The sequence below is a fragment of the Neophocaena asiaeorientalis genome, unplaced genomic scaffold (genome assembly GCF_003031525.2).
Source record: "Neophocaena asiaeorientalis asiaeorientalis breed wild unplaced genomic scaffold, Neophocaena_asiaeorientalis_V1.1 scaffold124, whole genome shotgun sequence".
Classification (NCBI taxonomy): Eukaryota; Metazoa; Chordata; class Mammalia; order Artiodactyla; family Phocoenidae; genus Neophocaena; species Neophocaena asiaeorientalis.
The window spans coordinates 4,280,581-4,301,033 of NW_020174135.1; the positions used below are offsets into that span (position 1 = coordinate 4,280,581).

General features: G+C 44.8%; 1 protein-coding gene across 2 annotated transcripts in view; it reads left to right on the forward strand.

Annotated features, from left to right (window-relative positions):
- Positions 1-92: 92 nt before the first annotated feature.
- The window catches only part of CYB5A (cytochrome b5 type A), a 27,799-nt gene continuing 7,438 nt past the window's right edge, over positions 93-20,453 (forward strand). For both annotated transcript variants that reach the window (XR_003004493.1, XM_024754842.1), the window contains exons 1-2: positions 93-349; positions 18,870-18,998. Coding sequence is in view for 1 of the 2 variants with exons in the window: in XM_024754842.1 (XP_024610610.1) it covers positions 221-349; positions 18,870-18,998 (258 nt within the window). In the remaining variant the exon portion in view is untranslated. The remainder of the gene's footprint in view (positions 350-18,869; positions 18,999-20,453) is intronic.

Here is a 20,453-nt window from a genome sequence, read left to right on the forward strand (position 1 = left end):
AGTGTCGGCCGAGGGCGGGACCCTTGAGTGACACGAATTTTGGCCAATCATCGGAAGCCTTGCTTCGACCTCCCCCCACCCCCACCCCAGTGCCTGCCTCCCTGCCCAGGCGCTGAGTAGCGCCGTGGGGAATGTCCCGGGGGAAGTTAGCGGAGACGCCGGTTGCACTCAGCCCGGCTGCGCTGCTCGTTTTAGGGCCTGAGGCTCGCCGCGTTCCGAAATGGCAGAGGAGTCCGACAAAGCCGTGAAGTACTATACCCTGGAAGAGATCCAGAAGCACAACCACAGCAAGAGCACCTGGTTGATCCTGCATTACAAGGTGTACGATTTGACCAAATTTTTGGAGGAGGTGAGTTGGTGGAGGCAGGATGCCGACTGGAGTTTGGGGGTTCCCTGTCGAGACTTGTCGTTCGCAGCGTGGTGGGATTGACCTGCCCGGCTCTATGTGCGCACCTGAGTGTGTTAACCAGTGCGTGCGCACCCGGCTTTGCACACCTGGGAGCTGCTCCCCGCGTCTGCATACTTGTGTGTGCACCCCCTGAGTCTGTACACCTGGGAGCGGACCCCGAGTTTATACACCTGAGGCTGCGCGCCCGCGTGTTCACACCTGGAGGTGCATAAGCCACTGCCGCGACCAGGTGAACCAATTTAGCAGCCCTTGTAGGGCAGAAACTGTCTCCCGAGACCCTTCGCGGGCATGTAGGAGAGCACCACTTCGCACTTCGTGGGAAACAAAATCTCATCTGGAGCTGTCTTCCTAAGAGAGAGCGCAACTACGGAAGGATTTTTGAAGATCCTTTTTATCCTTGAGTGTGCATAGAGCAGGTCTTCATCTAGGACAGGGGTCGTCCCACTTATTATTCCTGGAGTGGATTCCTAATTGGAGCCGGTTGGAGACCACCCACCTTGAGAGCTGTGGGATCCCACAAGAGGGGACCTTGAGTTCGGAGGTCCAGGTGTGGTCTGCGCCGGCTCTCCCCCTGGCATCCACAAGCCCACCCCACCGTCCACGCCCACCCACCCGCTGTTCACCTAGAGGGCGCCCAGTGATATTTAAGGTATCCAGTGAGGACTTCGGTGAGGTACAGTAGGGGACTCCTAGGAGTGAGCGTGGGGATATGTGTGTGGCTTTGATGAGGAGCAAGGGGGAGGGACAGAGAGTGAAAAATGCCAGTGCGACTTCATCCTTAAGCAGCTTTGGGAATTGTAAAGTAACTTTGCTTAACTTGGAGGAAAACATTTCTTTGATGAGATTCTTTGCGTTGATTATAATTTTTGCAATAAATTCTAAGGAGTTTTTCTTTGCTGCCTCTGGCTGTGTTATATCACTGTGGGGGAGTTTCAGTCATAAATCTTCATGTAACGCTTGCTCTCCTTCATTTCCCCAGACAATAGACAGGAATGCTTAGTGATGGGAATTTTCTACATAGTTTGTGAGGAAAATGAAGATAGAGGCCTGGTCTGAGCTGGATCACAATTTATATCAAAGGACATTGGTTTTGTAGAGAATGTTTTAAAAAGAATTTTTTTTAAAGATTGAAGTTGATGGTTATTAGTAAGATATATTATTGTTAAATTGTCCTCAGGTGATGTGCCAGAAGATAAAATAGTGTCCTGATCTGGTTAAGAGTGGTTTATAGTAGGGGGTCAGATCTGATCTGTCCTGTTCCTTCTGCTGAGCTACAGAGCTTATTTGCTATTAGAGATTCTTGAACTAATAATCCTGCATAATAACATCAGGTCTAATTGATACCAGATGTCTGCTTAAAACTGTTCCTTCCCCCTTCCCATGGTATATGTACTTGTAGAATTTTAAGATCCATTGTGTGCTTTCTTTATTTGTGTCTATAAAAAAGAATAGCATGTATAAAATAATAGGATATTTTATGTTATGAAGCTTTGCCATTTTTTTCTTTCTTTTTTGTGGGGTCTGTCCTATTCATTGTGTTGTACAGGGGGCCTCCATGGTCTCCCCCCACCAGATGCCAGTATCACCCCCTCCCCCCGTTGTGACAACCAAAAATGTCTCCAACTATTGCCAGATGTCCCCTTGGGGACAAATAAGTCACTGCTAGTCAAGAATCACTGCCCTAAGATATATTTTGCATAACTTTTATGGGTACATTTCTCAGGAGATAAGGAAGAGAAGATGACTAAGCTTTACTATAAACCATTTACATTTCATTCTTATGAGGCAGAAAAGGAATTGCACAAGGTTTTGTAAGCAAAATGGGAAGAGATGCAAACCAGCTGTTCAATGGGTGAATCAGCTGACAGCAAATTCCTTTATTTTTCACTCAGTTTTCAATACTCTTTCTTTAAAAGTAGCTTGGGGAGAACATCTCTCAAGAAAAACGCGATGAGTCGAGTTTATCACTAATATTTGATAACTAATACTTAGCAAGATAACTCAAAACTACTGTTTATAGTGAGATACATAAAAACAAGTTTACAGCGGTTCCTATAAACTAAACTTTTCTTAATTGCTTCATGGTAGAAACTCCCCAGAATAGCCTATCTGTGACACCACTGCTCTCTGGTACTCACTCACGCCCTTCCTTTTGATCAGTGATCCTGTATCTGCTGAGTTCTTATAGTGGAGACTGTGGAACTCGAGAGGAAGAGATATCAGTTCTATTCTCTGAAGTTTCCGTTTGAGGAAGCAGGAATAACACAGAAAACAATGCATGGGCAGGGATTACACACACAGCTGTGCTGTATCAGCCAGAGTCTAGTTCAGTGGTGGGGAGTGGACCCGGAGTGGCCGTGTGAGGCATCAGGCATCGACTCTGGTGAGTAGGGCCTAACATCAGCGGTGACAGACTGGCTCCCAGAGCTGGTCTGGATTAAGGTAGAACAGGACAGTGGCTGACATTGTGAAATGGGACCGATCAGAAGGATGAAGGTATGCAGCGAGGAGGAGGCTCCTGCAGCCTGTTCTAGCTGGTCATCGGCGGTGCCAGCCTTCCCAGAGCATCTGATTCTACTTTTAGGGGACATATGTTCTATTTACTATTTTCACTATCTGTTTTCACTTTTTGTGACCATCTCTGATTAATGCAGTGTCCTAGGCTTTGGCTTCCTGCCCCAGCTTAGCCATCCTAGGATTCCCTGCCAGTGGCTTACTGCATCTTCAACACACATCTCCTTCAGAGACCTGCAGGGCGCTCTGCCAGAATTTTCACTTCTTCCGAGATTCCTCCTGTTCCGTTGTTAGGGCAGTGCTATTTATCTCATCCCTTCTTTTGAAACAGAAAAAGGAGCCCAGAAGATATGTTTCTCCCCTCTTGCCCTGCCCCCTTTCTTCCATCATTTAAAAGCTCCAGAAATTCATGAAGCCTTTGCGTGGTAACTAAAGAAGATTCTACTTTTGCTAACTTACCCAAATATGAAAGAAGTTTTTTGCCTTCCTACCTCTAAATAGTGAACTTTCATTATGGGCTAGATCTCCGTATATATTATAGATCTATATGCATGTCTGTATTCATGTTGAGACAGTATATACTGTGATGGATGGAAGGGGGTCCTAGTCTGTGCCCACGCTCTCTATGCCTCATATGCCTTATTTAACGTAAAACGGGAGGGTGACAGTAGTGCCAACTTTGAGGGGTTATGATAAGAAACAAAATAATGCTGGTTAAACATATAACGCAACGGCAGGTGTATGGTCTTCACAGTAAATGCAAACTCCTATACCTGTACAGGTCAGCGTGGGGTGTGGCTTTCTTTCTGTAGCATCATAGGCAGCTGAGTGCTAACATGAGATTTTAGGTGAAGGTGAAAATCTGGCAGGTGATGTTGAAACAGGAGAGCATTATAAAAATTATACCCTCTGGGCAAGAACACAAGTGAAGTTTCTAAGTTGTGCAGTGAGCCCCATCTCCTGAAATAATAGCCTTATAAAGCTGTTTTGTTTTCCAGAGAAGGGTAGACACCTGAGAGGGAAGATTGGCTCCTTACTACTGGCAATCTCAATAGTGGCAGGTGTTCAGTTACTATCTGACACTGATCTATGAGATTATGAGCCTTGTTGCCTACATATTTTTTGAAAATTTATTTATTTTATTTATTTATTTTTGGCTGCGTTGGGTCTTTGTTGCTGCGCGCGGGCTTTCTCTAGTTGTGGCAAGCGGGGGCTACTCTTCATTGCGCTGCGTGGGCTTCTCATTGCGGTGGCTTCTCTTGTTGTGGAGCACGGGCTCTAGGCGCGTGGGCTTCAGTAGTTGTGGCATGTGGGCTCAGTAGTTGTGGCTCGTGGGCTCTAGAGTGCAGGCTCACTAATTGTGGCGCACGGGCTTAGTTGCCCTGCGGCATGTGGGATCTTCCCGGACCAGGGATCGAACCTGTTTCCCCTGCACTGGAAGGCGGATTCTTAACCACTGTGCCACCAGGGAAGTCCCTGCCTACGTATTTTGAAGTAGGTGGGTTTTGTTTTTCAATTCTGAGTTATAGTTTTTGAACTTATATTTGTGAATTTGAGTCTTGTCATTTCTGATTATATCATTAACAAGGTTAACGACTGTAGAACTTTGAATGAAAATGCAGGCATTTGGGGCCAGGGAGAAAAATGGTTTGCTTTTCCCTTTCTGTGATTTGGGCAATAGCATTTATTCAGGTTTTATGAGTGCTGTGGAACATGAGAAGAAAATATCACATAATTGATGGCAGTAATATTAACTTGCTTTCAGTTCAAGTCTTTACATGTTTAATTTGTGAAATAGACACCTTCCTGAAAAATACTATAAAGCATGATATTTTGTGTCAAGTTGTCCTCCTTTACATGATCAAAATGGAAACTTGTTTCTGTAGAACTTTTTCTGGTGATCTTGGGATTCTGATGCTCTGTATCTGCATCTTAGATGTTCTTTAACAGCATTCTGCCTTACAAAGCTGTTGGCTTCTGACTCACTTTTGCCTTTTGAGTCTTAGGCAGTATTCTCTATAGCAGGTTTTGTTTTAAGGACTTAATTTTTGTTGTTTTCCTTGAACATGGCTGCCTGCTTTGCAGAGACGAGTGGTTCCAAGCCTGGGGGACCTCGGTGCCCTGGGGAGCCAGGAGGAGAGTGTGGGTGCTTGAAACTCAGTGTCCTTAATTTTGAAAAACACAGAGGACCCTACATCCTTACTGTTGGTAGGACTGTCATGTTTAGTGCTAAAATCCCAAGTGCCTTTGTTTTTTTCAAGGAAGTTTGATAATATCCTGAATCTTATACTACTATAAAGCTGCAGTTGCAAATATGTCTTTGATGAGTGTGAAATGGAAAAGTTATTATTATTTAACATACATAGTTTGGTAAATAAACCTCAGAAAATATGAAATCCATAGGAGGAAAATGTAAAGGGATCCTTGGTGGTAAAGGTGGTTCAGGCATCTTGGGTAAATAGGCATCAGAGCCTCATCTCACAATGGTGAATGTGAGAATTTATATGTTGAAAAAATCCAGGAGCTGTGAGCACATATAAAGTTGTGACACTGGATGAGATGGCCGAGGGAAGGTGGAAAACAGTAACTCTGTGACTAGGGCAGGGGACCTAAGATAACTAGTACAGCTTTAAAAGAAAACACATCCAGTTGGTACACAGCTGCTGTTATTTGCTTTGAGATTCCCCCCCACCCCCATATCCAGGGTTCTCCATAGGAACCAGGGAGAAAGTAAAGGGAAGTTGTGAAAGAATAAAAAGAAAACCTTTGGAAGGTCAAAGGGCTATAAATGTGCTTTTCTTCCCATCTGCTGTCGTTTTACTGTGTTGCCTTCTAGAAGGTGGAGAAAACAGCCATTCCAGTTGCCCATGGGGAGTTTTTAAGTAGAGAAAGTTCTGAAGGAGTCTTCAAGGATGCCATTTGTTCCTAACACAGATGACATCTGCATGATTTTAAGAATCTGTATTATTTCATTCAAGAAAGAGATTGTTGGGCATGCGTGCAGAGGTTAAATGTTGTTTTCTAAAGGCCTCTTAAATAACTGGCCTGGAAGGGCTTGTTCTGAATGGAAATCTGATGAGGTTACTGCTCTGATGAAATCCTTCTGTGGATTTAGCTAATCCCCTGCCCTCTCCTTCTCACCCCCTCGCTGATTTCGGTCCTGCCCTCTGAGTTGTGGGTGGTACTGTGTTTGCTTGTCTGCCAAAGTCCCCGTCTCACTTACACGTGGTTCCTGGGGGCCTCAGGAAGGGTCTCTCCCTCCTTCCTTCATACCGTTGTCCGTCTTCACCTTCCTTTCTTGTGGCTCTAGTTGTTAGACTGTCTTCCTCTTCAGAGCCCCTTTCCTGACATAGTCTTCGGGATTTCAGTGGTTCCATCACATTGTTTGTTGATTTATGAGTTTTCAGTTCAGGCAATGTATGTTGTTATTATGTTAAAGAATGTGATTTCTAGAAGAACATAAAAAACTTCATTTTGTAGAAACAGACTGTCATTTCTCTGCTTAGTCCCTTTCCATGGCTTCCCAATGCATTTAGAATAAAATGCCATCTCTCTCCTGGTGTAACAAACTCTGCGTGATCTGGCCCCTTCCTTCCTCTCCCACCTCAGCTGGTAACACTGTTGCCTTGCCCTCCACACCTTTCTGTGTCCCTAACAAGTCAGGCTTGTTTCTGCCTTAAGACCTTTGTGCAGTTTTCCTTCTGCCTGGTGTGCCCTCCTTTCACCACCCTCTTCAGGTCACCGCCCAATGTCTTCTACCAGAAAGGGGGATGTTCTGTCTCATCCTGCAGTGTCGGAGGCCCCGGGGCCCAGTGTTTTCCACTTTCCCTCAGCCGTCTCATCCAGCGTCACAACTTTAAATGTGCTGACAGCTCCTGGATTTCTATCTCCGGGTCACAAAGACGTCTCTCCTACACTCAGGACTCTTGTATCGGCAACTCACTTCGCATCTCCACTCAGCTCTCTAACATGCCTCTCAGACACAGCGTGTTGAAGACTGAACTGACCTTCCCTCACACATCTTGCTGCCACCTTCCCTATCTCAGTGATGACACTTCCATCCATTTGCTCAGGTCGAAAACCCTGGGGTCATGTCTGATCCTTCTGTCTCTCTCACACCCACACTGAATCCCCCAGAACATTCTGTGGGCTCAACTTTTATAAAGGAGTCAGAATCCAACTAATCTCTCCCCCTCTACGCCGGCTCCCTGCTCAAGCACCATCACTCCAGCCTGGTGACCCTCACCCCCGACTGTGTATTTTTGGTAGTAGAGTGCTATTTCAAGATGTCAGATCCTATCACTTTCCTATTCAAACCCTTCAGTGGCTAATGACACCACCCAGTTTAAGACTTTGGATATAGCTGCAGTAATCAAGAAAGCGTGGTCCTGGCAAAGAGACATATACGTAGATCAGTGGAACAGAGTAGAGAAACCAGAAGTAGACCCATGCAGATACTCTGACAGAGATGCAAAAGCAATTTGATGGAGGAAGGACAGCCTTTTCAACAAATGGTTCTGGAACAATTGGACGACAGTAGTCAAAAATATAAATCTTGACCCAAACCTCACACTTTATATAAAAATTAACCCCAAGTAGATCATAGATCTAAATATAAAATTTTAAAATTTTGAAGAGACTTAGGATTAGGCAAAGTTCTTAGACACAACAGCAGAAGCATGATCCATATAAGAAAAAGTGGATAAATTGGACTTCATAAAAATGAAAAACTCTGTTCTTTAAAAGATCCTGTTAATAGAATGAAATGATGGGGCCATTGACTAGGAGAAAACTTTTTCTAATCTCATATCTGACAAAGGACTTATATCCAGAATATATAAAGAATTTTCTAATCTCAACAATAAGGAAACAAATAATCCAAATAGAAAATGGGAAAAAGACTTGAATAGACATTTCCTCCAAGAAGCTATGTGAACGGCAAATGAATACATGAAAAGATGTCCAACATCATTAGCTGCTAAGGAAGTGCAAATTAAAACCACAGTGAGATACTATAACATACTTGTTAGAATAAAAATTACTGATAACCCAAATTCTGGTGAGGATGTGGAAATGCTGAATTGGTCATGCATTGCTGGTGAGGATGCAGAATGGTACAGACACTCTGGAAATCAATCTACCTGTTTTAAAAAGCTAAACATAGGCTTACTGTATGACCCAGCAGTAGCACTCCTTGACATTTGTCCTAGAGAAATGAAAGTTTATGTCCACATAAAAGCCTGTACGCAAATCCCAGCAACTAGAACAATGCTGGCACAGAGAGAGGACTCAATATTGATTGATTGAATGAATAAAAGTTTGTAAGTGTAAACAATATCAGACAATTGATACAGAGTGGCTGTTGGGCTGGCAGCTTTATTTGTAAAGCCCCGAACTGGAAACAACTCAACATGTTCCTCAGTGGGTCCCTGGTGAGACTGGTACATGCGTAGAGGGAAGACAACTCAGCAGTAAAAAGGGAATAAAGCAACCTGACTGGGTGTCAAGGGTATTATGCTAAGTGAAAAAAGACAGTCTCAAAAGATTGCACACAGTGTGTTTCCATTTCTGTGACATTCTCAGAATGACGAGGTCACAGAAGTGAAGAACAGACGATAGGTGGCGGGGGAGGGGGACTGCAAAGGGGCAGGAGGGGGAGCGCCTTTGTGGTGGCAGAATGGTCCCGTGTTCTGTGAATCTACATGTGGGAAAGTGCCACAGACCAGGACACAGAGATACACCAGACAGACACACAAGTGCACACAACAACTCTAAGTCGGTCTAGTGACTCCTATTTAAGATATTTGCTGGTTTTGACGATGCATTACAGTTATGGAAAATGTTGCCCATTGAAGGAATCTGAGTGATGGGCACATGGCACCTCTCTGCAGCTATTTTCAATATAAAGAGTTAAAACAAAAAACACATTCATCAGCTCCCTCTCTTTCGTGGTTAAAGCCGAGCCTGTAAGGCAGCTACGAGGTCCCACCGCCTTCTGGCATGTCCTGCGTCATGCGTGCTGATGCCCTTGCTCTTCTGTGAACGTGCCAGGAAGCCGTCCACCATATGACCCTTTGCGCTGGAAGGTTATCCCCCAGATAGCAGCATTCTCACTCCTTCACTGTCTCGGCGAGGCCTCTCCTGAAACCCGTTTACAACTGGTCACCCCCCAGCCCCTGCATTCTGGGCCCACCACCCTGCTCTGGTGTTTCTTTTTCCTGTAGCACATGTCACCTTCTGACATGCCATGTAACCTATTTCTCACGTTTACTGCTTATCTGTCTCCCTCCACTGGAATGTAGACTCTGTGAATGCAGGAAGTATCCCAGCAACTGGAACAATGCTGGCACATAGAAAAGACTCAATAAATAGTTATTTATTGAATGAATAAGTGAAAGTTTATGAGTGTAAGATATTAGAAAATCGATGCAGAATGGCTGTTGGGCCAGCGTGGATAATTTCCTGACAGCTTGTTTTATTTCTCTCCTGCCTCCAGGAGAGAAATAAAATTGCCTGTTTTAGCCAATTTTTAAAATTCTTAACGCCAGATATAAAAGGAAAAATAGGCCTAATGATTTGGTATTGAGGAGGACAGGTTCCACCCTCAATCCTCCTTTTCAGTCTCAATTGTAGCCTGTCCTGTCCTCTCATCTTTTGGCCATTCCAACTCAAGATGGATCCTAGCGTAGATAGAGCAATAGCCCCTCTTAGATCATAACCCATCTTCCACTGGGCCCTCAATTTTGGTGGCTTTGCCTGTTCTTATGAGGAGCGTTGGGTTGAGCTGGGTCACAAGGCAAGCGGTGCGTGTTCTAACTCTCCTGGCCTCGGTGTCCCCTGCTCTTGTCCCTCGGAGGCAGACCTGTCCCTGCCCCTTCCTCTACCCCAGGGTCATTACTTCTCAGTCTGGGACTTACTCTTCCCTTCACAGATCCCAGGAGTTGTTACGTCTCCAGTGAACTCACTTATTTTACCTAATGATATAAGTTTAGTGATGGTAGAATTAAAAATATTGGTCAGGGTACACTGACTAAATGCAAAATTATCTTTGATTCATGGTAAATTTGGGGCCAAACATTTACTGTCTCAACTCTAAAAGTAACCATGGGGCTTCCCTGGTGGTGCAGTGGTTGAGAATCTGCCTGCCAATTCAGGGGACACGGGTTCGAGCCCTGGTCTGGGAAGATCCCACATGCCGCGGAGCAGCTGGGCCCGTGAGCAACAGCTACTGAGCCTGCGCGTCTGGAGACTGTGCTCTGCAACAAGAGAGGCCGTGATAGTGAGAGGCCCGTGCACCGCGATGAAGAGTGGTCCCCGCTCGCTGCAACTAGAGGAAGCCCTCGCACGGAAATGAAGACCCAACAGCCAAAAAAATATATATATATATAAAATAAAATAAAAGTAACCATGAATGATTTTTCTTCTCTTTCTTTTCAAGGAGAGAACACTATAACAGCACTGCAGGATGGTTATCAGCTCACAGCTGCATTGCTTATCTGTTCTCATCCTAATGACCTTTAAGAATGATTTCATGTAGCGAATGTTCTTTGTCCTTATGGTATGTTGTTTCTATTAACTCTTGTCATTGGGTCTGTGGCTTAGTAGGATCAAGCCAGTTGATTAAATCCACAGAAATCTCTTGAAGATGAAGGGCAGGGTGGAAAGAAGGGGTCACTTGGGGTTTGGTGCTGGACTTGGCCTCAGCAGTTTACAGGGACCAGGCGCTGTGTGAGGTTCTGTGCTAGGTTCTTTCTGGCAGTATTGAATGTGCAGTATTGAATAAGAAAGGGAACGAAATTGATATTGATGGAACACCTATTACATGCCAGGTATTATACTAGTTATATCACTAATCTCTGTAGTTTAAGTGGGAGAGGTATCTAATGATGGAGAAATGGAAGCTCAGGAAGAGCTGCCACCTTCCTGGGTTGCTCTGCTAAGACATGGCAGAGCTGGATCTTGAATTCAGCTTCCTTTGCTTCCAAACCTGGGCTTCTTCCGTAACACAGTACTGCCTGGACTTGGAGGCCAAGACAGCTGGAGACCAAACTGCAACAAAGGTGCAGGGGCTATGGCCAAATACGTGACTACTGAGGGGTCTGCTTTAACATTTTGTCGAGTGATATGGGGAAGGGTTATTGATAGCAATTGGGAGGTGACACGTGTGTGATCCTGTTTTCTCATTGCCTCCCCCAAACAAAAACAAATAAAAAAATGATCAACAGTGCATTTTTATCCATGTGAAATCCGGTTATTTACAGTGCCTGCAGTTCCTCCAGGGTGCCATTGTGTCTCTGCCTCCGGGCCTTTGTGTTTTCCATTTTCTTTGCATAGAACACGCCCTTCCCCACCCTTTTTCACCTGGTGAACCACCAGTGTACCTTGCACACGGAGTCTAAGCACCCCCTCCTTAGCGACCCCTCCCTGGCCGCTTCTCACCTCCAGCTCTGGGAGAGCTCATCCCTCCCTCTGTTGTGCCATGGCTCTGCACCCGGGGCTTACTATGTTTAGCTCTTACTTGTCTGCATGTCACTGGAGTGTAACTCCCTGAGGGCAGGGCCATGACTTACCCACCTTGGAAACAACAGAGCTTGGCGTGGCACTTGGCAGATGTTTGAGTGAGCGGGTGGGTCTCATAAGCCAGCAGCGGGAATGCAAAGATGGGCCTTGTTTCATGTTTCATTGCATCATTTTCAGAGTGAAATGAGGAGAAGTAATTCAGATGATGCCTGTGAGCCTCTGGTCCCTAAGCTTTGAGGGTTCAGTGAGAAGGTGCGCAGAAAGCCCCGAGGCGGTGCAGACGCAGGTTCCAGCCCCTTCACCCAGTCCACAGGGGTGGCCATCACCGTTTGCCTTATCAGAAAGTGTCTAGAAATGATAGGAAGCATTTGGCTGTCTTGTTATTTTTTCTAAATTTTATATAAATTGATTGCACTCCAAACAGTTGTTTTCATTTTTGGCTTAACTATTGAAGATAATCTCTTTCGCCTAGTCATTGTTTATGCACAGTCTTGTTTGTGCCACGTTTTTTGGCAGTGTTAAGTGTTTGGACTGAAAGATCCTATTTAAGACTCCAGGACTGGTGGACTTCGGGTCCATATAACATTACACTTATGTGGAAAGGGTTTTTCTGTTATTATCATTTGTTTTTGCCTAGTTAAGCAAGCCCTCGAAGTGAATGGCTCTGACCTGATGGGTATTGCGATACTGCAGTGTGGTTCTGCATTCCCTTCTGGGTTTTTTGTTTTTGTTTTGTTTTGGGGTTTTTTTTGCTGTACGCGGACCTCTCACTGCCGTGGCCTCTCCCGCTGCGGAGCACAGGCTCTGGACACGCAGGCCCAGCGGCCATGGCCCACGGGCCCAGCCGCTCCGCGGCATGTGGGATCCTCCCGGACCGGGGCACGAACCCGTGTCCCCTGCATCGGCAGGCGGACTCCCAACCACCGCGCCACCAGGGAAGCCCCCTTTCTGGGTTTTTTATTGGGACAGCCTCGAAGCCAGACAGAGCCCTGAGACAGAAGCATGTCTATCCTTTGAATTGTCCTTAGTTATTAAGGCCCAGGAAGGCAGGGCAAATGACAACATTTCTTGGGGTCTAGAAGTGAGATTCCCCAACAAAGTCCCCAAAGAGATATGTACAAAGAAACTTTATTTTGAAGGCATCTAAAGTCACTTTGTTCAGAAACATGAAAATGGCCATTTAATTTGCCCATTCAAAAAAGAGAGGGGAGGTTGGACTGTAAGTCAGACCCCAGTGTTCTGGTCCTGCTACTCCATGAACTGTCAGTGCGATGTTGGGCTTAATTTCTCTGGACCCCCGGTTATCCATCCGTGAATTTAAGGATGTTGGGTCTCTGAAGGTTCTTTTAGACTCTGAACTTCTGGGGTTTTAACATGTAGCCTAGCCTTTTGAGTTAAGATCTCCAGTTGAGTTTTATGCTTTTGATGCTGTGCTCCACAGGTGAGGTGGAGGGCAGCCGACTTTCAGGAAGCCGAGAGGGGCTTCTTATTAAGGCTGGCGCCTGTGGGCCGGTAGAGGGATAGAGAGGGGTTTGTGCTGCTATGCTGGTCAGATTGCTGCATGTCTGCAGTGGTGCTCTCCCTGTCTGGATTTTGAGCCTCTCTGTTCTAACCATGACAGGTCCATCCAGCATTTTGTCATGGTCGCTCTGCTCTTCAGGAACCCACAGTGATCCTCAGTGTCTTCCACTTCACACTGGCTCTCAAGGCCCTAATGGTTTGGTCCTTCTAACCATCCAGCCCGTGTTAGGATTCTCCAGAGAAATAGAACCAATAGGAGATACTCATACATATTTCATATATATATTTATGTATGAAGAGATTTATTATAAGGAATTGGCTCCCATGATTATGGAGGGTGAGAAGTCCCCCAGTCTGCCATCTGCAAGCGAGACCCAGGAGAGCTGGTGGAGTGATTGTCTGAGTCTGAAGGCCCGAGAACCAGAGGAGTCAATGGGAGGCTGAGGGCGGGGGAAGGAGAGATGAGATATCCCAACTCAAATAATGATACAGGAAAACAGGTGAATTCTTCCTTGCTCCACCTTTTGTTCTATTCAAGCTCTGAATGGATTGGATAGTGCCCACCCACATTGAGCAGGGCCATCTCCTCCACTGAGTCCACTGATCCAAATGCTAATCTCATCTAGAAACACCTCCCAGAAATCAAGTTTCACCTCAAGTTGACATGTGAAGTAAGCCATCACACAGCCTCACATGTTTTACTTTATTCACACTCGTCTCTTGACTTGCCCCAAGTATGCCATGCATATTTCAGCTCTACCCACCACCCGTCCCTCCCATCAGGAAGCTTGCACAAGCCTCTTAGATAGCCTCATCCACCAGAGGGCAGACACAATCACAGAGAGATAGACAAAATGAAAAGGCAGAGGATTAGGTCCCAGATGAAGGAACAAGGTAAAGCCCCAGAAAAACAACTAAATGAAGTGGAGATAGGCAACCTTCCAGAAAAAGAATGCAGAATAATGATAGTGAAGGTGATCCAGGACCTTGGAAAAAGAATGGAGGCAAAAATCGAGAAGATCCAAGAAATGTTTAACAAACACCTAGAAGAATTAACAAACCAACAGAGATGAACAATGCAATAAGTGAAATGAAAAATACACTAGAAGGAATCAGCAGAATAACTGAGGCAGAAGAATGGGTAAGTGACCTGGAAGATAGAATGGTGGCAATCACTGCCGTGGGTCACACATGAATAGCCAAAACTATGAGGCTATATCTGTGTTTTTCTTCTTTAACCTCAAATTAATTGTATGCTTTTTCAGGATCAAATTATGTCTATTTTTCATGTACTTTTGTGTGTCCCAGGCGATGCTTTGCACATAGTATTCATAAATATTTGGATTAAATGAATTAAACAAAATTGAATATGAAATTATATGGTTTCTGAATGGTAAGAACTATTATAGTTCAGGAGAAGGAAAGGGGTGTGAACTAGAATAGTTGGAATGGGAAAGTTGTTGTCAGTCACTTAACCAGTTGTATATACTAGTTCTAAGACCAATGTGTAATCAGCCGTGCACATCTCCTTTATTTATCCAAACTTGCTTACAAATATTTCTTTGTATCTGCCATGTGCCAGGCATTGAACTAGGTATTGGGCAGCAGGGATGAGTAAGACAGACAAAGGCCTCTGTCCTCATGAATCTTACAAATGATTGACAAAATAGAGCTTCAGGAGTCCTAGGTGCTGTGAAGGAAAGAGCAGGGAGGGGATAGAGACCGTGGTGTGAGGACAGGGTAGGCCCTTCTGGATGGGCAACTCAGCGAAGGGCTCTGAAAAGCTGACATGTGAGCAGGGATAAACGAGGGGACAGACGAAATCTCATCAAGGTTTGGGAGAAGAGCATTCCACACAGAGGCAAATGCAGGGGTTCTGAAAATCCTCAGATGTTAGCTTAGTCCAGGGTAGCTGGTCATAGTGGAAGCGAGAGAGGTAACAGGTAAACAGGTAACAGGCATGATGGAGTAAGCACAGTCGATTGTGGGAAGGATGGAGAAGAAGCAGGAGACCCGTTAGGGGTCAGTTATGGTTGTCCATTCAGGAGATGCTGGTTTGGTCTTAAGGTGGTAGCATTGGAAGTGGGGAGAGGTGGTTAGCCTCTGAATATGTTGTGAAGATAACCAGCTGGATTTGCTGATGGATGGCAGTGAGAAGGAAAGAGGAATGAAGTTTGATTTCTAGTTTTTGGCTGCAGCAACTGTATGCATGGTGGCAACATTCACTGAGAATAGAAAAACTGGGAAGGAGTGTATCTGGGGGCAAAGTAAAACGTTCAGTTTTGGTTATGTTATGTTCAGGATGCTCATTAGACATTGAGTGAACAGGTAAGTAGGCTGTTGCATGTGGGAGAAGTCTGGAGCTCAAAGGAAGCCTCATGAACTGCACTCACTAGAGAACAGGTGATATTCTGGGTCGGAGACCAGGTAAGATCACCAGGAGAGCTAGTACAGGTGGAATGGGAGAGTGCCAAGGACTGAGCGCTGGGGTTGAGACTTGGAGAAGATCAGGAGGGGAAATAAAGTTGAAGGGAAACTAGGAGAGCCTGTTGTGCTGGAAGCCACGTGAAGAAAACATTTCAAGGAGAAGAGATCCACTGTGCCAGCATCGCTGAAAGCATTTATGCTGTGAGCAGTAGAAAGCCAGTTGTAATTCCAGGACCTGGTAGCCACCATTCTGTTTATACCACAGGAATTTACCACGTCTTTCTGAAAGTGTTCTTAGGAATGGGTAGGAATTGTGACAGTTGATGTCTTCTGAATTATGGATTATGCCAATGTTTCATCTTTTAAAATCTATTTCCTGTTTATTTGCTTGCAAATAACCCTTATATACAAAAAGATGTAAAAAATGAAAGCTATTTCCAGTTATTTTATTGGTATTCCCTAGTTTGTATCTGGAGATTCTCATATGTTATCAGCGCAAGGTGGTACTTGGGGACCTTATAATAAGTAGAGATTTCACAGAAGCAGACAGGGAATTATGCACATGGAAAATGGAATCTTCCTCTGGAAAAATGGGAGATTTTTTGTTAGAAGGACAATTCCAGTGGGAATGGCTTGTTTTGCCATGGCTGCCGCCGGTTCTGTCCTTCCTGGGTCCTCCTACCGTCACCGCTGACGTTCCCTCCAGTCTTTCTCTCTCTCTGGGCTCTACAGGGGCTGACTGCCGGCACACGGTGGGATGAGTGGAGGTCCTAGTGAGTGACCCTTTACCAGGACAGATTTCTGATACAGACTTCACCAAAATTTGTCTCAGACTCTTTTTTTTTTTTTTTTTTTTTTTGCGGTATGCGGGCCTCTCACTGTTGTGACCTCTCCAGCTGCGGAGCACAGGCTCCGGACATGCAGGCTCAGCGGCCATGGCTCACGGACCCAGCCGCTCCGTGGCATGTGGGATCTTCCCTTACCGGGGCACGAACCCGTATCCCCTGCATTGGCAGGCAGACTCTCAACCACTGCGCCACCAGCGAAGCCCCGTCAGACTCTTTTTTGTTACCTCTAATCTTGCCTGCCTGTAACTAGGCATTTTGGTCTTTTCCTTAATCTTTTAGAAAATCCTCAGATAATTTTGCTTTGCATGCCTGTTCTTATATCACTTTCCTTTTTCAAAGCCTTGCCTTTTCTTTGGGCTACCCCAAATTCTATAACCTGCCCCAAAGATAGTAGTATGTTCTCTGAGAGTTTCTGGAAAGAAATGGGAGACATAGACCATCTCTGGGAATAACCAAGACGGCGCCAACACCAGCGTTCCCAGTTTTCTTTCTTTGTCACTTTCGGGCGCCAGCAGGTAAGGAAGAGCATTTCTTTTAGTCTTCAAATGTGATGGTTGCTTATTAAAATGGCAGCATGAACTTAGTCACAAGAGTGAGGACAGTGACAAGACGAATTGTGGAGTTCCACACCATCATGATTTAGACTTGATTTCCTTGGCAGTGTGTCTCTGTTTGCCTTTCCCTGCACATAACAAGCCAGTCCCATATTTATTGTCTTACCAAGACTTGAATTATTTTTTTCCAAAAATCAATTTTTAGACTTTGTTTCCTTACTAATTGTTTTAAAAATCCAAAAAAATCTTAAAAGGTAGAGCAAATGTATTTTAGCATCAATTCATTTATTCTATATTTTTTCCTAAACAGTGGTCATTCAAACCAATATAACCCAAGATGTTTCTCTCATTCTCTATTTTTTCCTTAGAAAACTGCCTTATAAAAAAAAAAAAGAAAACTGCCTTATAAATGGTTTAGGCAGGGTCTGAATCATAAATGGTTACATATGTGCATGCATACACATATGCATAATGCATACACACTTGCGCATGCAATGCATGTGTGCATACATACATGTAGACACATACTTCTTTGTTTCCTGTGCTTGATGAGAAATTAAGTTGAGAAGTTGTCCTTTTGTTTTAGGTGAAGACTATTGTGTTACGGTCTATGAAGTAGAATGTTTACTTTCTTCAGTTTAGCACTTTAAAGATAAAATTCTATATATATATATTTTTTAATAAATTTATTTTTGGCTGTGTTGGATCTTCATTGCTGCGTGCGGGCTTTCTCTAGTTGCGGCGAGCGGGGGCTCCTCTTCATTGCGGTGTGCGGGGGCTTCTCATTGCAGTGGCTTCTCTTGTTGCAGAGCACGGGCTCTAGGCACGCAGGCTTCAGTAGTTGTGGTGCGTGGGCTCAGTAGTTGTGGCGCGCGGGCTCTAGAGCGCAGGCTCAGTAGTTGTGGCGCACAGTCTTAGCTGCTCCGCGGCATGTGGGATCTTCCTGGAACAGGGCTCGAACCCATGTCCCCTGCATTGGAAGGCGGATTCTTAACCACTGCTCCACCAAGGAAGTCCCAAAATTCTATATTTTTAAAACTTGTATAATTTTCTGATTGTTTACAAAAGGCCAATCTATGTTTTTGTTTTTTGTGGGGTTTTTTTGCGGTACACGGGCCTCTCACTGCTGTGGCCTCTCCCGTTGCAGAGCACAGGCTCCAGACGCGCAGGCTCAGCGGCCACGGCTCACGGGCCCAGCCGCTCTGCGGCATGTGGGATCTTCCCGGACCGGGGCATGAACCCGTGTCCCCTGCATCGGCAGGTGGATTCTCAACCACTGTGCCACCAGGGAAGCCCCAATCTATGTTTTTAACCTCATTTGAAATTTTCCTTTGAAGATAGGCTGTAACTGGAAAATAATGATTTAATTTGGGAGACTTGTCTATGGTCACATATCTTTAACAGGACCCAAAAGTTAAGGAACTCATGAATGAAGCCACCCACACAGAAGAAACAACAATCTGTGAATTTGCATAATTTGTGGGTGCTGCATAAGTTAGTCATTTTGTGTGTCCCTGTCAGGCTGTGCCTAAGAATAAACAGACTGTTCGAGAACTAACAAGACACATTTGTCATTGCCACGGCCTTGGAGATGCATCAGGAAGCTTCAGGCTGGCTTTCAGAGTGAGCCAGTCAACAGCCTGTACCTCCAGGGCGGCTTCCCATGTTTAAGTGGACTCATATCCTGTGCCCCAGTGGAAGGCTTTTAAATAAGCGTGGAGATGCGTTCAAGATGTAGATTGGGTAAAGACTGAGAAAACCTTTTTGAGATTTTGAGAGCTTTATGGAAAAGCAAAGAGGACATTCCCAAAGGATGAAAAATGAGTGCCTAATGGTTTTATTGTCATGTGAATAACCGGGAAATAAATGTCTTACTATTGGAGAAAGTTTGTCTGCACTTTCAAGTAGGAAATTGAATACAAAGGAATCGTTTTCACCCAGGTTATGAATGGTTTATATTGCCACATTGTCATCTGTGGCTTCTGGAGTAGCCTGTTTGGTTAGGTAAACTGGCTACTTCCTTTTAACTCATTTGCCTGGAAAACATACTCATTTTTCTGTCTGTCCTTCAAACAGCACCCGGGTGGGGAAGAAGTCTTAAGGGAACAAGCTGGAGGTGATGCTACTGAAAACTTTGAGGATGTCGGACACTCTACAGATGCTCGAGAATTGTCCAAAACGTTTATCATTGGAGAACTGCATCCAGTAAGCACCTTTTGGGGGCCTTGTTTCTCTTTAAGGCTGTGGGTTGACCTTACTCGAATCTGTAGACTTGCATATTACAAAATTTAAAAAGGAAAAAAGCAAAAAACAGTTCCTCCTGACTTTAGAAATAAATTGACCAGAAATTTCTTTGTATTCCCCTGGTTGCACTTTTCACCAGCACTTAGAATCCTCTCACTCCAGGGTCACGTCCTGGGGACGGTGTGTCTCAGACTCTGAAGTTTCCCTGAGCAGCAGATTTTAGAAGGTGGGGGTAGTGACCCAGAGTAGGGTTATTTTGTCTTTCTTTCTTCTTTGACCAGAATATTTTTCTTAAGAAACTCCTTTCTACTTTCATTAGTTTGAGGATATTTAAATTCTAAAAAATGATTTAGAAATTAAAAAAAAATCAGCTATGTTCAATGAATAAACTCTGCCTTCTGTAAAACCCACACATGGTCCTCAACCTTGTCACTCTACCTGAGGCCTTTGAGAACATCATCTTTGGTGGCAATCCATGGACTGATTTTGCAGAAACGTAGGCTTGTTTTGGCTTTTATGTAAACCCAGGGCTGTAATAGGAATTTAGGCCCTTCTGCAGCATTTTAAAATGTACATTTATAACTTCACTCATCTGTCAACCAAAGTTATCAGGAATATAGCTGCAAACTTGGAGATGTGCAAACTTGGAATCTGGAGCAGACAGGTAGATCCCTCTCACCTCTAGAGAGAGCCTGGACCTCTCCTCCAAGCCAGTGCCTTCCTTTCTCCTCCCCCAGCTCTGGGCACGTCACCAGTGGCCAACCTGAAGGGGTGGAGGTGCTCCTAGAAGCGGGCTCCAACAAGGAAAAAACATAGCAAATAGCCTCAACCCCACTGAGCACACCTAGAAACCATATGAAAAACAGCCATACAAAAAGTTCTGTTGCATCTGATTGATGCTTCTTGTAGTGACTGTGAATAAAGGAAAGGTTGAAGTAGGCTCTTTGGGGAAGGCTGAAGGTAGGAAATCTATTTTAGAGCAGTTTCCGTCGAGTGAGACGTGGTTTTTTTGGTGGTGGGAGATGGTACTTTGAGAAAGGAAGCTTCATTTATCAGGAAGGTTTATTCATCCACATATTTTCATCTTTATCTTCATATGTCACCAAAGCGAAATAGTTGTATGGTAATTGGAAAGGCCTTCCCTTAAAATGTTCCATCCTGTCCTTATTCTTTCCATTCCAAAGCTTGTGAGGGTAGAGCAGGGGGGATTTCAGGCTGTGACTGCAGCATTTCTGCCTCACCTGTGATCACCCTTTAGGGAGTAGATTATAACCCTATAATTGGGAGACTGCAGGAATTCACTGAGGATACCACACAAATTACACACACACACACACACACACACACACACACACACACACACACACACACACACACACACACACACACACACACACACCCAACCCCTCCCACACC